Raw genomic sequence first — 18,586 nt, 5'->3', positions numbered from 1 at the left:
AACACCCCTCTCTATCACTCACAGTGAGTTAGACCCCCCCCTCCCAACACCCTTCTTTATCACTCACAGTGAGTTAGACCCCCCCCCCCTCCCAACACCCCTCTTTATCACTCAGTGAGTTAGACCCCCCCCCCCTCCCAACACCCCTCTTTATCACTCAGTGAGTTAGACCCCCCCCCCGTACCAACACCCCTCTTTATCACTCACAGTGAGTTAGACCCCCCCCCCCTCCCAACACCCCTCTTTATCACTCAGTGAGTTAGACCCCCCCCCCCCTCCCAACACCCCTCTTTATCACTCAGTGAGTTAGACCCCCCCCCCGTACCAACACCCCTCTTCATCACTCAGTGAGTTAGACCCCCCCCCCTACCAACACCCCTCTCTATCACTCACAGTGAGTTAGACCCCCCCCTCCCAACACCCTTCTTTATCACTCACAGTGAGTTAGACCCCCCCCCCCCCCAACACCCCTCTTTATCACTCAGTGAGTTAGACCCCCCCCCCCCTACCAACACCCCTCTTTATCACTCAGTGAGTTAGACCCCCCCCCCTACCAACACCCCTCTTTATCACTCAGTGAGTTAAACCCCCCCCCCCCTACCAACACCCCTCTTTATCACTCAGTGAGTTAGACCCCCCCCCCCTACCAACACCCATCTTTATCACTCAGTGAGTTAGACCCCCCCCCCCCACCAACAGCCCTCTTTATCACTCAGTGAGTTAGACCCCCCCCTCCCAACACCCCTCTTTATCACTCAGTGAGTTAGACCCCCCCCCGTACCAACACCCCTCTTCATCACTCATTGAGTTAGACCCCCCCCCCTACCAACACCCCTCTCTATCACTCACAGTGAGTTAGACCCCCCCCTCCCAACACCCTTCTTTATCACTCACAGTGAGTTAGACCCCCCCCCCCCTCCCAACACCCCTCTTTATCACTCAGTGAGTAAGACCCCCCCCCCCCCTACCAACACCCCTCTTTATCACTCAGTGAGTTAGACCCACCCCTCCCAACACCCATCTTTATCACTCAGTGAGTTAGACCCCCCCCCCCCACCAACACCCCTCTTTATCACTCAGTGAGTTAGACCCCCCCCTCCCAACACCCCTCTTTATCACTCACAGTGAGTTAGACCCCCCCCCCCTACCAACACCCCTCTTTATCACTCACAGTGAGTTAGACCCCCCCCCCCTACCAACACCCCTCTCTATCACTCACAGTGAGTTAGACCCCCCCTACCAACACCCCTCTTTATCACTCACAGTGAGTTAGACCCCCCCCCCTACCAACACCCCTCTCTATCACTCACAGTGAGTTAGACCCCCCCCTACCAACACCCCTCTTTATCACTCACAGTGAGTTAGACCCCCCCCCCCCCTCCCAACACCCCTCTTTATCACTCACAGTGAGATAGACCCCCCCCCCCCTACCAACACCCCTCTTTATCACTCACAGTGAGTTAGACCCCCCCCCCCTCCCAACACCCCTCTTTATCACTCAGTGAGTTAGACCCCCCCCCCCTACCAACACCCCTCTTTATCACTCAGTGAGTTAGACCCCCCCCCCTACCAACACCCCTCTTTATCACTCAGTGAGTTAGACCCCCCCCCCCTACCAACACCCCTCTTTATCACTCAGTGAGTTAGACCCCCCCCCCCCTACCAACACCCCTCTTTATCACTCAGTGAGTTAGACCCCCCCCCCTACCAACACCCCTCTCTATCACTCACAGTGAGTTAGACCCCCCCCTACCAACACCCCTCTTTATCACTCACAGTGAGTTAGACCCCCCCCCCCCCCCTCCCAACACCCCTCTTTATCACTCACAGTGAGATAGACCCCCCCCCCCCCTACCAACACCCCTCTTTATCACTCACAGTGAGTTAGACCCCCCCCCCCTACCAACACCCCTCTTTATCACTCAGTGAGTTAGACCCCCCCCCCCCTCCCAACACCCCTCTTTATCACTCAGTGAGTTAGACCCCCCCCCCGTACCGACACCCCTCTTTATCACTCACAGTGAGTTAGACCCCCCCCCCCTCCCAACACCCCTCTTTATCACTCACAGTGAGTTAGACCCCCCCCCCCTCCCAACACCCCTCTTTATCACTCAGTGAGTTAGACCCCCCCCCCGTACCAACACCCCTCTTTATCACTCACAGTGAGTTAGACCCCCCCCCCCCTCCCAACACCCCTCTTTATCACTCAGTGAGTTAGACCCCCCCCCCCTCCCAACACCCCTCTTTATCACTCAGTGAGTTAGACCCCCCCCCGTACCAACACCCCTCTTCATCACTCAGTGAGTTAGACCCCCCCCCTACCCACACCCCTCTCTATCACTCACAGTGAGTTAGACCCCCCCCTCCCAACACCCTTCTTTATCACTCACAGTGAGTTAGACCCCCCCCCCTCCCAACACCCCTCTTTATCACTCAGTGAGTTAGACCCCCCCCCCCTACCAACACCCCTCTTTATCACTCAGTGAGTTAGACCCCCCCCCCTACCAACACCCATCTTTATCACTCAGTGAGTTAGACCCCCCCCCCCACCAACACCCCTCTTTATCACTCAGTGAGTTAGACCCCCCCCTCCCAACACCCCTCTTTATCACTCAGTGAGTTAGACCCCCCCCCGTACCAACACCCCTCTTCATCACTCAGTGAGTTAGACCCCCCCCCCTACCAACACCCCTCTCTATCACTCACAGTGAGTTAGACCCCCCCCTCCCAACACCCTTCTTTATCACTCACAGTGAGTTAGACCCCCCCCCCCCTCCCAACACCCCTCTTTATCACTCAGTGAGTTAGACCCCCCCCCCCTACCAACACCCCTCTTTATCACTCAGTGAGTTAGACCCCCCCCCCTACCAACACCCCTCTTTATCACTCAGTGAGTTAGACCCCCCCCCCCTACCAACACCCCTCTTTATCACTCAGTGAGTTAGACCCCCCCCCCCTCCCAACACCCCTCTTTATCACTCAGTGAGTTAGACCCCCCCCCCTACCAACACCCCTCTTTATCACTCAGTGAGTTAGACCCCCCCCCCTACCAACACCCCTCTTTATCACACAGTGAGTTAGACCCCCTCCCCTACGAACACCCCTCTTTATCACTCAGTGAGTTAGACCCCGCCCCCCTACCAACACCCCTCTTTATCACTCAGTGAGTTAGACCCCCCCCCCGTACCAACACCCCTCTTCATCACTCAGTGAGTTAGACCCCCCCCCCTACCAACACCCCTCTCTATCACTCACAGTGAGTTAGACCCCCCCCGTACCAACACCCCTCTTTATCACTCAGTGAGTTAGACCCCCCCCCCTCCCAACACCCCTCTTTATCACTCACAGTGAGTTAGACCCCCCCCCCCCTACCAACACCCCTCTCTATCACTCACAGTGAGTTAGGCCCCCCCCGTACCAACACCCCTCTTTATCACTCACAGTGAGTTAGACCCCCCCCCCTACCAACACCCCTCTCTATCACTCACAGTGAGTTAGGCCCCCCCCGTACCAACACCCCTCTTTATCACTCAGTGAGTTAGACCCCCCCCCCTACCAACACCCATCTTTATCACTCAGTGAGTTAGACCCCATCCCAACACCCCTCTTTATCACTCAGTGAGTTAGACCCCCCCCCCTCCCAACACCCCTCTTTATCACTCAGTGAGTTAGAGGAGGTGGTGGGTAGAGAGGAGGTCAGGGGGAGAGGGGATCACACTAGACACACAGTGTATATTCAAGTGGGTAATAATGTCCCATTACTGTTCCTAAATGTAGTGTTTTCATAGTGTGTGTGTGTGTGTGTGTACGTGTGTGTGTGTACGTGTGTGTGTGTGTGTGTGTGTGTACATGTGTGTGTGCGCGTGTGTGTAGGACCACTGGGTCACCAACGAACACACAGCATGTCTTCTATCATCCTGTATAAAACATCTTTATTTCTCTTTATTTAGGCAGTAAGACACTATTTAGTTTATCACATTCAGTGGAACTGAGATCAAAGACAGGAATGTTGTTTGTCAACAATGAAAACAAAACAAACATTCTACACACACCAATATTTACAAACACTCTGGGATATCAATTACAACTGTATACAGTTCAATCTTCAATGACATCTATGTGAGCACAGTGTGTGAGAGTGTGTGTGGGCTATTCTACCTGACACAGGGACACTGAGTCATAAACCCTGAACCCAGGATAGAGGGGCTCAGTGAATGTGCTGTGGAATGTGTGCAGGTGGGTCAGTGTGTCAGAGGAGACTGTGTAGAAGGACAGAGTGCCGGCCGGCCAGTCCAGATACACTCCTACTCTGTGGGAGCTGGAGGGGGGGGCAGGTATGACAGTCATCTTATTATTGTGCACGGCAGAGTAACTGTTACCACGACACTCCAGACTCCAGGACTTGTTATTGAGTCCAAGCAGACAGTCATCACCCTCTCCTCTCCTGCTGATTCCTTTATATGTCACTGCTATATAAACCCATCCTCCTTCACTCCTCTCTGCCTCCCAGTAAAAGCGCCCAGACAGACCCTCTCTACACAGCACCTGTGGCCAGTCCTCAAATCTCTCTGGGTGATCAGGATACAGCTGCTCCTCTCTCCTCCATGTCACCTTTCTGTTCTCCTCAGACAGAGAGAGTTCTCTGTGTGCTGTGTTTGGGTCCAGTGTGAGCTCACAGACATCTGATGGGGGAGACCAAGACACAATATATTACTGATCATCATCATTCACATTAGAATGTCTCCCTCTTCCTGCCCTGCCTCCCCCTTTCATTCCCCCCCCCCACCTCCTCTCCCCCCCACCTCCTCTCCCCCCCACCTCCTCTCCCCCCCCACCTCCTCCTCTCCCCCCACCCCCCTTATCAACTCTCTCCCCCCCACCCCCTGACCTCCTCTTCCCCCCGCCCCCCTCTCCCCCCCCACCCCCCTTATCAACTCTCTCCCCCCCACCCCCTGACCTCCTCTTTCCCCAGCCCCCTTATCTACTCCCCCCCACCCCCTTACCTCCTCTCCCCCCACGCCCCTTATCTACTCTCCCCCCCCCCCCCCGACCTCCTTTCCCCCCACCCCCGTTATCGACTCTCCCCCCACCCCATTATCTACTCTCTCCCCCCCACCCCCCTAACCTCCTCTCCCCCCCACCTCCTCCCCCCCCACCCCCCTGACCTCCTCTCACCCCAGCCCCCTCATCTACTCTCTCCCCCCACCCCTCTGTCCTCCTCTCCCCCCACCCCTCTGTCCTCCTCTCCCCCCACCCCCCCACCTCCTCTCCCCCCACCCCCATTATCTACTCTCTCCCCCCCGCCCCCTGACCTCTTCGCTCCCCCCCACCTCCTCCCCCCCCCCACTTCCCCCCCCCCACCCCCCTGACCTCCCCCCCCCCACCCCCCTTATCTACTCTCTCCCCCCCACCTCCTCTCCCCCCACCCACCTGACCTCCTCTCCCCCCAGCCCCCTTATCTACTCTCTCCCCCCCACCTCCTCTCCTTCCAACTCCTCCTCTCCCCCCACCCCCCTTATCAACTCTCTCCCCCCCACCCCTTATCTACTCTCCCCCCCCCCTGACCTCTCTCCCCAGCCCCCTTATCTACTCTCTCCCCCCCACCTCCTCTCCCCCAACACCACTTATCTGCTCTCTCCCCCCACCCCCATTATCTATTCTCTCCCCCCCGCCCCCCCACCTCCTCTCCCCCCACCCACCTGACCTCCTCTCCCCCCAGCCCCCTTATCTACTCTCTCCCCCCCACCTCCTCTCCCCCGACCCCCCCCTCCTCTCCCCACACCCCCTTGACCTCCTCTCAGAAGAGGAGAGAGACGAAAGGGGAGAAGGAGATGAAGGGAGGGGTGGGAGGAGGAGAGGGTAGGGCACTGGAGAGGGAAAGAAGCGAGGAGTGAGGGAGGGAGGAGGGGAGGGCGAGAGGAAACACACACCAGCTAGGGGAAGGGAGGGGGGGGAACAGGGGAGGGGGAGGAGAGGGGAGGGTGAAGGGAGGGCACATACGTGTGTCCATTTCTGACAGTGTCAAAGTCACTAATGGTATTGTCCCTGTATGACCCTGTGTACTAGAACTAAGTAGCAGTCAATACTCACATCTCCTAGGACCAGGTTTGATCCTGCACTCTCCACCATGATCCACACTGTAGGGAGAAGCAGAGGAATGATGAGGAAATGACACCTCACCTGTTGCTAAGTGACTAAAGTAAACATGTTGTTTCTATGTTTATCATCAGAGGTGTATTCCAGAAAACAGGTTTTACAAACTCTGAGCCTAACCCTGAACTCTGACTTGATGAACCCTGAGATGGGAAGCACAGAGTTATCGGTTCCAGAAAAACTGATCTGAGTTAGTTTAATTCTAATTCACTGGAATTAGAAATTCTCATGCGTGCAGACGAGTATGCAAACATTTTCTGAAAGGTAAACAACAACTGCAACACCAAAAGACAGACAATTGGTCAATGAGTACATTTCAATGCAGTCTATTTATTTGACATTTAACCACACGTCTTACTACAGCTGAACAAGTGGTGGAACAATCCTATGGGCACAAAACACACTTGGCAGCAGCTGAAAATGAAATATAAAATCAGTTCAAACAGGTAGGGCATATTTTGCTTTGGCCTTCCCACCCCCTTTGCATGTCATGAGTTCTGTAATGTTGTACAATGTATGTGCCCATGTGCTGAGGTGTTTTCTCCTGTTCCCACACTGTACTCCTCTAGGAGCATAGTCTGGGGGTTGACTTTTTCTCTCCTCTCCTCATGTTTCTGTCTCTCCACCTTCAAGAAAAGGCTCAAGACGCACTTGTTCCGGGAGTACAACGGTACTTAGGAATGGTTCGCTTGACCCGATGTTAGTTTCCTCAAGGATTACAATGACTCTTGCTTAGAGACTTGTTGCTCTTGTGGTTAGTGGTAACTGATTTACATTTTTGTTCTCGCTGTGATATATTGTTTTTATTACTGTTGCTTGCTTTTTTTCCCACAGGTACACTTGCACTTATAGTGGTTCATGTTGTTTAATTGTAACTTGTTTAACTACATGCTCTTATGGTTCTTCCCTTTGGCACTTACTTTGGTTGTTCACAATGTGTGCTTCATGTTTTGGCTACTCGCGATGTTTTTTGGCTATCTTGTTGTTATGATCAGTGACCTATGCACTTTGTAAAGCTCTCTCTTGGAAGTCGCTTTGGATAAAAGCGTCTGCTAAATGAATAAATGTAATGTAATGTTTCTGCTGACATTTTCAAGGGGGCGCCGATAATGGCTGCCTCGGTCGGTATCTTTCGGCCAAAGTAAATTCCTTGTCTGTCATTGTCCCATTCTGATTCAGACACATGATTGTTTTAATCATGTTTGACAGGATTAAACCAAGTACAAATCATTCAGTGGCTGTCTCAACTTGTGAGAATGCTGTTTTAACACATAGATGTTGTTTAACCTAATCCTGCTCAGTATATGAACATTGGACTTGTAGTGGACTAACAGAAAGGCGGCAGAGGAGGGCACCACCTCTGACAGAGGCAGAAGAGCTGGCTCTGAGTCAGAACGCTGGGCGACCAGCGGCTGAAGGCATCCCTGGAGGGAACTCATCCAAGCCTATCACCCCCGAGGACACAAGTGCCCACATAACATGTTAGTGTGTTTGTGGAGATTTCATTTGGGGGGTTCATTTCTCAATATTGCAAAGAATGTGTACAGTACAGTAGAACAGAATGCTCTTCATCACAGAATAATACAGATATGTTGTCTGCTGCAGAGGGATTCAGAAAGACCTACAGAGGTATACATCTTACTGTATGGTAGCTACTGAGCTACACTGTTCTCTCCCCATGTACATTGTTTTGAGGTTCTTGTGTGGAATTATGGGTTTGACATGTACATTGACGTGATGAGAACAAAGAATGAATGGTAAAACAACTGGCACATTCTTCTCCTTTATAACAGAGCATGACTGGGCATTACAAGGAGGAGCAGGGTTTCCCGCAGAAAACGTGTTAGTTAAGGTGGTAGGGTTTGCCGTCAGACCGGGGGGGGGGGTTGTAGAGTCTAGCCTGATGTGTTCTGGGGGGGGGGGGGGGGGGGGTTGTAGGGTCTAGCCTGATGTGTTCTGGGGGGGGGGGGGGGGGTTGTAGGGTCTAGCCTAATGTGTTCTGGGGGGGGGGGGGGGGGGGGTCGTTTGTACGATAGACTAATGCATTCTGCAGAGAAGGGACTGTTTGGAATTAAAGGGAGCAAACAGGACAGAGTAACACGGCATTCATCTTTCTTTTTGTTTTGGACGACGTAGTTAAGGCGGCAGGCGTGTGTTGCTTAAGCGGCCGCCTTAACTGGAAAGTGCTGCGGGAAACCCTGAGGAGGGTCCATCAACCTCCACAGCACAGATTAACAGGGACATGTTCAGTAAACACCAGGTTAGCTCTGCATGGACATTTCATGTCATCCTTATGTGTTATACACAGTGGCGGTCCTAGCACATTTTGCGCCCCAGGCAAGTTTTTCCCTTTCATATGCAACCAAACTGGCCGCAATTTAGAGCCTCTCCATGTGGTCATTTTATATCAACTATTTGTATTCATTGAATTGAAAGAAAATGTGACATATTGTGTTATGTATCGTTATCGGGATATGAAAGGATCTATATCAGCATATGAGATTTTGGTCATATCGCACAGCCCTACTGCAAACTAAAATACAACAGCACATTATCAGTAATACATTTAAAATGGGGAAAATGTGAATAATTGCTTTGCAGGTCAATTTAAGGTGTAGGCCCCTACATGTTCTGCCTGTGCCCCCAACATGTTCAGTTAGGGGCTACAGTGCTCCTAGTAAAACAAGTTAGTCTGGAGCCCTGGATGAGGAAAGGACACCCCATGTCTGATAGTTGCTTCAGGCTCGGCATGAGGGAGGAGAGAGGGAGAAATGGTTTGTTAAACAAAAGCTGCCAGCAAGCAGGTTAGGTTAGTGACCATCAGTTACCGTGGTAACGTAACCAGAGTTTGTGTTTCCTCTCTTTCTGGAACAGAAAACCCAGAGTTTCCCTCATCTCAGGATTAACAAACTCACTGTTTTCACTTCAACCCACTTTCTGGAATAGACCTCAGTAAATACAATTATGATTGTAGCTATATAATCATAATTGCACTAAAGGCTATTGTAGATTATATAGGGCTTCTCTCTTCCTAACCCACTGTCTTAAATAAACATGCAGTCTGTGATTGTATAATCATGAAATATAAGGACTATTAACATTCTTAAATGTCTATTCAGTGTTAAGCAACATTACATGAAGAGGTATATAAAAACACAAACATCTCCTTACTTGAGTTTCTCCAGTCTGCAGTGTGGATCCTCCAGTCCAGCAGAGAGCAGCTTCAATCCTTTTTCTCCTGGATGATTGTAGCTCAGGTCCAGTTCCCTCAGGTGGAAGGGGTTGGACCTCAGAGCTGAGGCCAGAGAAGCACAGCCTTCCTCTGTGACCAGACAGCCTGACAGCCTGTAGAAAGAGGATCAATGTTGTGACAGAATCCATCTGGGCCTCCAGAGTGAGTCAGCACAGAGGGGTTCATTTGGCAGGTGCTGTCATAGCTGCTCCTCCCCCTCATTAGACAGAGTGACCTTTCCCCCCAGTACAGGAAGGTTAGGTTTGTGTTCAGTTTGGTGCTAGTAGTTCTATGGAACATCAGGACGTCTGCTACATAAAGCCAAACTTGACTTGAATGAACACAACAAATGAGTTGGGGCTATAGCCCCTATTCTTAAGCAGTACGAGACATAGAACATGGATCATATCTATCCACCATTGCAGAAAGCAATGTTCACGGCCACGTGACCTTTCCCTCTCTAAACCGAGTTCTATGACAGCTCGACGTAGATCATCATTGCTGCTGCTGCTTCAGAATTGTATTAAATATCATGATATCGAGGAGGATGAGCAACTGAACAGTGACAGGACGTTAATCACTCATGAAGTCATGACAACCTAATAAACAACAGCGACCAGCTACTTTCCCGACAAAGCCCTCTCCTGCTGCCTCTTTCTAGCTATTTGTAACTACCTCCCATTCCCCACACCCTGCCGCAGTCAACTAAAACGTAATTTATACATATAAAGTGGTCAAATATCAGCCTACCTGCCGAACTTGTTCCACTGAGTTGGATTCCAACTGAAGAATATCCCACTTCAGTCGCTCTGTAGCCTATTAGCTACAAAACGTCCTGGTTTAAACCCTGAGAATCTTCTGTGGTAAACCTGAGGTAATTTGCTTCTAAATTACTGTAAAAAGCCTCAGTAAACTTATTTGTTCTGGACCGGCTACTAGTAGACTTTAACTTTCAGATGGTACATTTTTCTCTAGTTTTGAATTTTCTGAGCAGATAGACATCTGGTTCCCTTCAGAAGCCTTCAGTTGACAGTGTTCTTTTTAGCAACACGGCTAACTGATCCAGAGACAGAGATCACATGACAGGGCGTGCCATCAAACACTTCAGGCTATTGGACAATATTAGCATTGTAAAAGAAGTTCTTCTAAAACATTAAAGGGGAAATGAAATGAAAGTGAAATTAACCAAAAGTATTCAAAAAACGTATCTAGCAAATATATATATTTTTTTAACAACAGAGAATGCCTGTCAGTATTTATTGAACTATGTTAAGTCATTAGATAACCTGCTGCCTGTTGGCTCTGCACTCCCTGCGAGAAGAGGAACTGCTATATTAGTATGCTGTTCATGGATTACAGATAATCATTTAACACCATCATGCCTATGTCTTTATATAGGCTATTTCAACATTTTATATTATTTCCAAAATTCTACATTAAAGTTGTAACAGTCATGTTTGCATTCTGTGCTCTTTTTGCTTTAATGTTAGGACGCATTAGCAGGGCCAACCTCAATAAATTCAATGGCCAATGTCACCTTTTGTGATCTGTGCAAAGGACCAATAAAAGACTGACGTTCTGTGTCCAACTTTCTTTCTTCCCTTTTTTAAAGAGCAGATATGTGTTCTCACTCGGTATGGGGCATATTTGGCTGACTCTCTGTCAGAGAAATTTAGAATGTAAGGTTATATTCTGAAAATACTGGTGCTAGCATTCTTTTGTCAGAGAGCCCTCTCCCCACATGACCTACAGATGACACTAGGCTTACGTAAACAAACCTGACCTTGGTTGACCATTATCATACTAGAGGTGCAATAAACCTTATCTGTGTTGAGTGCATATGGTCAAGCCTAGGGTCGGAGAATTTTGTAAGTTTCCACGTGCACGCGCACTCTGTCTCTGGGATCGATCATATTGACAGCTGATATTCAGGGGAGGAGGCTTCTCACCAATAAATAGTCTTACCTGAAGACTTGTGAACCAGACAAACTTTGTAGCACAATGGCGTGTGATGCTTAATAGATTAATATTTCAGACACTCTCCCTGCATCTCAGATGGAATACTACCATCCTATGAAGTAAAGTATAGTATGTCAGAATAAATGTGAATAGCCAGTTCCATACGCATACACAGTAGTATTATAGATCAAGCACACTTTTCTTGCCATTCCTAATTTGAAACCCTTCATGTAGTGGAAGAGGCGTCAACCACAGGAACAACAGCCGCCAGATGCTAAACTCACTGCCCAGGTAAATGTACAATAATATGATGAATAGTATATCTTAACCCTTGTGTTGTCTTCAGGGTCAAACATGACTGCTATTATATTTAACAGCAGAGAAAACCCTCAAATAGTTATTTTTTTTCTTACTTTTCTTAGTGACCCTGACATTCATAAAAATACATCACAACAATCACAGACACACGTACACAATAAGAAATTGAGATTATGTGTGCTACTGATTTAGGTTACAGAGTCTATAAAGGTGCTGAAGATGACAGCACCTCCATTTCTCTTTTTGCGAAAGCCATGACTGCACATTTCAGTGTTGTAATAAAACAAGTGGTGTCCACAGATTAAGAAACTGCTGATCTGGGATTTTCACGCACAACCATCTCTAGTTGTGTGGACCAAAATGCCTTGTTGAGGTCAGAGGAGAATGGGCAGACTGGTTCGAGATGATGGAAAGGCAACAATAACTTGTTACAACCAAGGTATGCAGAATACCGTTGAATACTTATCAAACTACTCCTCACTGATGACAGAAAGCATATCTTATTCTTGGCATGATGGTTATACCCAACTTGAGAATAAATTATATTGTCTAACATCAACCATACAAAGACATTGTGCTATTGTAACTTTGGTATTGACTCATGTAGAACATGAATACAGACCTCAGTGTCTCCAGTTTGCAGAGTGGGTTCCCCAGTCCAGCAGAGAGCAGCTTCATGCCTGAATCACCCAGGTTGTTGTTACTCAAGTCCAGCTCTGTAAGCTCTGAGGAGGGGAGAGCTGAGGCCAGCGCTTCACAGCACCGTTCTGAGAGGTTACAGTCATTCAGCCTACATGACATAAGAAGAACATGAGACATCATCAGAGTCGTGTTTTGTATTATAGGAACATATGATAATCAAACACGATCACAATATGTGCTGTTGTAATATTATAATAAAAAAATCAAATGCCTTATACATACAGAGCAGCTTTGGAGTTTTTGACCACTGGCAGCAGCCTCAGAAGACCTTCCTCTGATCTGGAGTATATCTTCAGGTCAAACACGTCCATCTTCTCTTCTGAAGTCAGCAACACAAAGAACAGAGCTGACCTCTGTGTAGATGAGAGATTTTTCTCACTGGAGAGACTTCCTGAGCTCAGGTACTGCTGGATCTCCTTCACCAGAGAATGGTCATTCAGTTCATTCAGACAGTGGAACAGATTCATGCATCTCTCTGGAGGAGGATCCTCTCTGATCTTCTCCTTGATGTACTTGACTGTTTCCTCATGGCTCTGTGTGTTGCGTCTTGTCTGAGTCAGTAGACCTGTTAAGCGAGTCTGATTGGACTCCATTGAGAGGCCCAGAAGGAAGCGGAGGAAGAGGTCCAGTCGTCCATTCTCACTTTCTAAGGTCCTGTCCACAGCACTCTTGTAGAATCTAACAGCCGTTTGGAGGAAGGTTATTCTCTTGTAAAATTGTTTTTCCATTACATTCTTCTTGTTGTTAATGAATGACAGAAACACATGCAGAGCAGCAAAAAGCTCCTGGATGGTCAGATGGACAAAGCAGTACACCTTCTCCTCACCACCCCATTTATCTTCTGAAAAGATTTCTGTGCACATCGCAGAGCAGTTTGCAGCTCCTTTTACATCAATGCCACACTTCCTCAGGTCTGCCTCTTTGAAAATCAGTTTGCCATTTTCCAGTTGTGTGAAAGCCAGTTTCCCCAGTGATCGAATCATCTTAATGTTATTTTTGTCCCAGGGTGCATCAGTCTCCGCTTTCCTGTAGTACTTCACATTCATCTTTCTGACTTGGTCAACCAGGAAGTGTATGTAAACTTGAGTCAGATTCCTGGGCATCTCTTTTTCTCCATAGGTCTCTAAAACTGTTGCAATAATGAAAGCAACGACTGGAATATGACACATGATGTAGAGGGTCTTTGATGTTTTGATGTGTGAGATGATTCTCCCGGCCTGGTCTTCATCACTGCATCTGTTCTTGATGTACTCATCTTTCTGATCATCATTGAACCCTCGTACCTCCGTCACCAGGTCAACACACTCATCAGGGATCGTATTGGCTGCGACAGGTCGGGACGTGATCCAGAGGAGAGCAGAAGGAAGCAGATCTTTCATGATCAGGTTTGTCAGCAGCACATCTATGGTCTTTGGCTCTGTGATATCATCACAGCTCTCGTACTTCTTGTAGTTGAGGGGCTTCTGGAACTCATCAAGACCATCCAAGATAAACAGAACTTTCAATTCTGTCTTGTTTTCTTGTCCCCTTGTGAAAATGGCAGTAAGAAACTCTTTCTCCATTTCTTTGAAGCATTTTTGAATTACACCAATCAAGGTGTGCTCCTTATCCTCCAACAAATTCAGCTGTCGAAAAGGGAGTGGGAAAATGAAATCAATGTCTTGGTTTTGTTTTTTGTTTGCCCAGTCCAGAGTGAACTTGTGTGAAGAAAACGTTTTTCCGATGCCAGCAATTCCCTTGGTCAGAACTCTTCTTATGAGTTTGTCTTGTTCATCTGGGGATTTGAAGATGTCGTTGAATTCAACTTTTTTCTCTGACCCTCTAATCTTCCTGTATTCTCCCTCAATCTGTCGTACTTCATGTTGGTCATTGACCTCTCCACCTCCAGCCTCTGTGATGTAGAGCTCTGTGTAGATACTGTCCAGGGAGATTTTTTCACCATGCTGTTTCATCCCATCAACTATTTCTTCATACTTAGATTTTAGAAGTCTTTGATGTTTGAGTTTGTTGTCTTTGATCTTTTCTGCATATTTATCTACAGAAAAAACATCCACATGCGAACTCAAACATTTAAACATTTGTAATTCATATAATTCAAATACAATTAAGATATTCCAATTTGAAAATGAATGAGCAGCCTAATATTAAAGCCTCTTCATTACAAGATTTAAAATTAATTGGGGAAAAGTTCATTCATATTTTGTATGGTGTATTTATGATTGATGATGATTGTAATTATTGCTAACGTAATACACTTCATTCTATCCATCATTCAGCTATCTACCTTCTAAATTATCGATAACAAATTTACCATTACAGTAAAATTACTATTACAACAGGAAGTTGAACTGTTCCCACCTGCCTCCTCAGCACCACTGACACCTGTGAGGAGAGAGAAGACAGGAAGAGTCAGGGCTGCACAGTCTCATCCTCTCAGGTGTTACACTCTGTGGAGCTGTGGGTTACATGTAAAGATCATGTCCTGTATCTGTGCTGGATTTCCTGTCCTGTGTGGACTGGGGTTGGTGTTAGCGTGCTGGACTACCACTAATATAATCCCACTTTGTTTTGTTATGAGAAGGGTGTCAGTCGTCCTGACAGTGTCTGCAGTCCTAAGTGATAGATACACATGCAGAATAACACTGCAGACACAGAAAGGAGGGCAACATCTCCTCTACACTGCATTTCTGGGAGTGAATACAACATATTTCTAGATATAATGTATACCATCTCATGAGATTGCAGCATGCATTATCAAGGCATTGTTGCTTTTGTTTCCAATTCGGGAAAAAATAATACTAATAATACCCATAAAACTTACTCATCAGCTTCTGAGCAAGATTATTCTGATTCATTTCCTTCAGGATCTCCACAGTGATCTTCAGAGCTCCTTCAAGTGTGTATGTCTCCACCATCCTATCCACTGTGTCTGTTCTCGCAGCTTTCTCCAACCTGCTCTTTGGGATGGGATCAAACCCATCTGAAACTCCATGGTGCAGGAACCACTGAAACGTCTTCAGCTCCTTTTCCTCTAGCTGCTCCAGAGTTTTCAACAGCTGCTTCCTTTTACGTGCGGCCATTGTGGATCACTGGAGACAGTGGATTGTTTGTTGCTTAGTAAAATCAAGTTGAAACTTTTCTTAAAAAATAGACTTTAAGTGACAAAAGATGTTTCTAAATTAATATGTTGTAGCACAGAGTCAAACCTTCAACACGGTCATTTCTGATCACCTCAGTAAGACACAGTACTGCCGACCATATGAGCACAAGAACCCTTGACTTTACATTATATGACGCGTCATACAATGCCACTATTTTTCTGGATGGTTCAAAAGGTTGATACCAGACCTGGCGTCTCCTTCTCCAACGGGGAGGGAGAAGGGCCAGACAATTGTCCCACCTTCCTCAACCTCTCCCTACTCCAGAAAACTCTGGATTAAACAAAGGATTCATCCAAAACAGACATCTCTCAAAGATGTAGGGGGTTAAATATTGGCCAAACAACCAAAACGAACTCCCCTATGGTTTAAAGGAAGGTGGGAAACTGAATAGCATGAACCAAATAATGCCAATCCAAATAGAACTAGAGAGGGTACAATTTCTGGGGAAATTGTAGGGTGTGCTTGCTTGCGTCGGTTGCACAGGGGTCCGTTTTTGAATGAAAGTTTTACAACTGATTTCTGTATATTTTATATGAAAATGCATACTTATTATTTATAAAGATTAAATAGATTTAAAGGAATTTTTTTTTGCTGCTCATTTACAACGGAAAATACGAGTGAAGTGTAGAATGAAATAGATGTCTTCTCATTTCCCCTGCAAGAGGCAGCCTCATCGTTGAATCAAAACGAATACATTTGGCAGACCGGTGTAAAAATGGACCTAATCTCTATAACTTAAACGTCATTTTAAGTTTTTCCCTTCTCATGATATTTTCAGGCATGTAGCCTACTCATTGCATTCATTCATTAATAAAGAACCCCCTTTGAAGATTATTCTACGACGTTACCCGGCAGTAGAAGATGGAATCGCGATTCAGACAGTCCCATCTGCTAACTGAAAATATGCCCCCCAAAACATTTATTTAGTGGAAAATCGCTCATTCATAAAAAGCTCACTGGTAGCGATCATTGTCAGTAACAACGCAAAATGCGATATAGCCCTGTGTGGAGAAGCTGCCCCGGTAAATTGTACTACTACGGTACAGTACTAGTAGACTACTGCTGTGTTCGTCTTGGTAGCGATTGCGTTGGTTGAATTGGATTTAACGTTCCGTTGTACGGTTTAGGCTGAAATTAATTATTTTCATGAACAGATTGGCAACGTTTAGGCTGTGGCAATGAAGTTCAGGTTAGTAGTTAGATAGACTTTTGATTAAGTAAGGGGAGTGCCGAACATGTTCTGTCGCCGTTTGACTTCCTACAGCTGTGTAGATGTTTTTGTAGTGTGTCTCGCGTAGGCTACAGCATTGCAGTGAGCAACACTGGTTTGAAACCACAGGTAATGATAATTTCACCCACAAATCGTTTACTTGTAATGTAATGTCATAATAAATCCTACAACGAAAATGTATTTGTGAGGAATGTTTATTTTAAAGATTGAAAACAGATGCATCATAGACCACTGTAGTATGTGTTGCCCGGGCAACAGAGGCTAATGTCATGATGCTAATGCTTCAGTGAAATAGTAGACTACCGTTTCCAAAAGTAGATGTGGGCCTACTTCCTTAATAATATCAGCTAATATTGTACATTACATTTCATAATTGTGTTTCACATCACAAAGTAAAATGAGTAAATAGTTATCACCCTGGCCTCTTTGCTTGTGGCGTTCCTGCAGCTGCCTTGCAGTAAAGCTATAGTTAGCCTAGCTATCCCCCAAGTTAACAGATGTGAAACGAATGTTCTGCTACAGGTAGTCACGCGTGTTTTCGTGACGTTAGTGACGTATGACGTCAGTAACGTCAGTGACTGTGGCTAGCAAATTAGCCACCGTTAGCTTCACTTTTCACCACAAAAACGCAATTTCTACTTAAACCATGCAACGGAACGTAAATAAAAATACAACCAACGCAATCGCTACCAAGACGAACCTTTTGACACCGCCGTTGTGTATGTAGTCCAAATATTGACTGATCCTTAGGGGGGCGAAAATAAATAAATAAATATATATGTGAGAGAACAAAGGTTGTGCTCTCGCCGAAGGCTTGAGCACAACCAATTACAGTTATTCGACTCTATGGGTTAAATCAGAGAAAGAATGGTCAAAATAAGGTTAAATTAAATACACATTTAATAACATTGCAAATGAATGAAATCAATTACAAGGCAAACATGTTACAAAATGAAGGTTAACTCTTACCTACGCTACCATGATCATTGTAAATCAGAGAGACAGCAAGAGGTGAGCAAGAAGAATGAGTACAAGGACAAGCCAGAGCTGAGGAGAAGGTCTCAGGAGATGAAGAATCCACAGAGCAATGCATTACTATTCCCTTTATACACAAGGACAACCAATCAGACCACATCTTGAATGGGGTGTGAGGGCCATCAAGTTGAGACCGTCCAGAAACTCCAGACTTTAGCATATGAGAGGTGGGGGCAGCTTTGACACCCAGCCTTACAAAGACAATACTGTTTGTGGACACTAGAAGCATTATTGGAATTTATGTGTGACAATTTATACTTTCCGTTTCAAGCTGTGTTGATGTAATTTGATGTTTTAATGTAACTTCCTTTCCTGTTGATAAGTCAGTCAACCTTGATATCAAAATTATTTTTTATCTACGAACCAAACCATTTATAAATATTGTGTAGATATATTATGAAGTATATGCAAGGTATGAACATTTGAAGTACACCATCCAAAAGTTACATCCCCTTCACACCTATCTGTGAACCAGTTTGAACAACACCCAAGCTTGAGTAACTGACCAATGAACTGTTTTACCTGCCTCAAGACACGTCCCCTTTATTCTGATTATAAATACCAACAACAAATAATCACTCACTGAGTCCATTGATACAGCAAGTCCAGACAACACATAGGCCTTCAAAAAGAATCTCGCCAAACTCCTGAGATTCAACATTATAGTGATTGCAACACTTTCTGGACGATTCTGCAGAAGTAACCAAACGCAATTCTAATTGCGACACTGAGATAAACAAACTCAGTCTCACCACGGATTAAAAGGAATACTTTCATGAAAGAACCTTTCAATTG

General features: G+C 46.5%; 1 protein-coding gene across 6 annotated transcripts in view; it reads right to left on the bottom strand.

Moving 5' to 3' along the window:
* Positions 1 to 3,896: 3,896 nt before the first annotated feature.
* The window catches only part of LOC136933038 (NACHT, LRR and PYD domains-containing protein 3-like), a 100,776-nt gene continuing 86,086 nt past the window's right edge, over positions 3,897 to 18,586 (bottom strand). For 4 of the 6 annotated variants that reach the window (XM_067228412.1, XM_067228409.1, XM_067228410.1 and 1 more), the window contains 7 exons: positions 15,186 to 15,453; positions 14,714 to 14,746; positions 12,587 to 14,399; positions 12,285 to 12,452; positions 9,325 to 9,498; positions 6,091 to 6,137; positions 3,897 to 4,682 (listed from right to left, as the gene is read on the bottom strand). In XM_067228412.1, coding sequence (XP_067084513.1) covers positions 4,150 to 4,682; positions 6,091 to 6,137; positions 9,325 to 9,498; positions 12,285 to 12,452; positions 12,587 to 14,399; positions 14,714 to 14,746; positions 15,186 to 15,444 — 3,027 coding nt within the window. In that variant the 5' untranslated portion in view covers positions 15,445 to 15,453 and the 3' untranslated portion in view covers positions 3,897 to 4,149. Of the gene's footprint in view, positions 4,683 to 6,090; positions 6,138 to 9,324; positions 9,499 to 12,284; positions 12,453 to 12,586; positions 14,400 to 14,713; positions 14,747 to 15,185; positions 15,454 to 18,543; positions 18,567 to 18,586 lie in introns of those variants that run through there. The other 2 variants (XM_067228414.1, XM_067228415.1) reach the window with 2 other exon arrangements.

This window comes from Osmerus mordax, chromosome 24 (assembly GCF_038355195.1).
Source record: "Osmerus mordax isolate fOsmMor3 chromosome 24, fOsmMor3.pri, whole genome shotgun sequence".
NCBI classification, from domain to species: domain Eukaryota; kingdom Metazoa; phylum Chordata; class Actinopteri; order Osmeriformes; family Osmeridae; genus Osmerus; species Osmerus mordax.
Note: the sequence above shows the minus strand (reverse complement) of the source record. Positions and strands in the feature narration are given on the sequence as shown.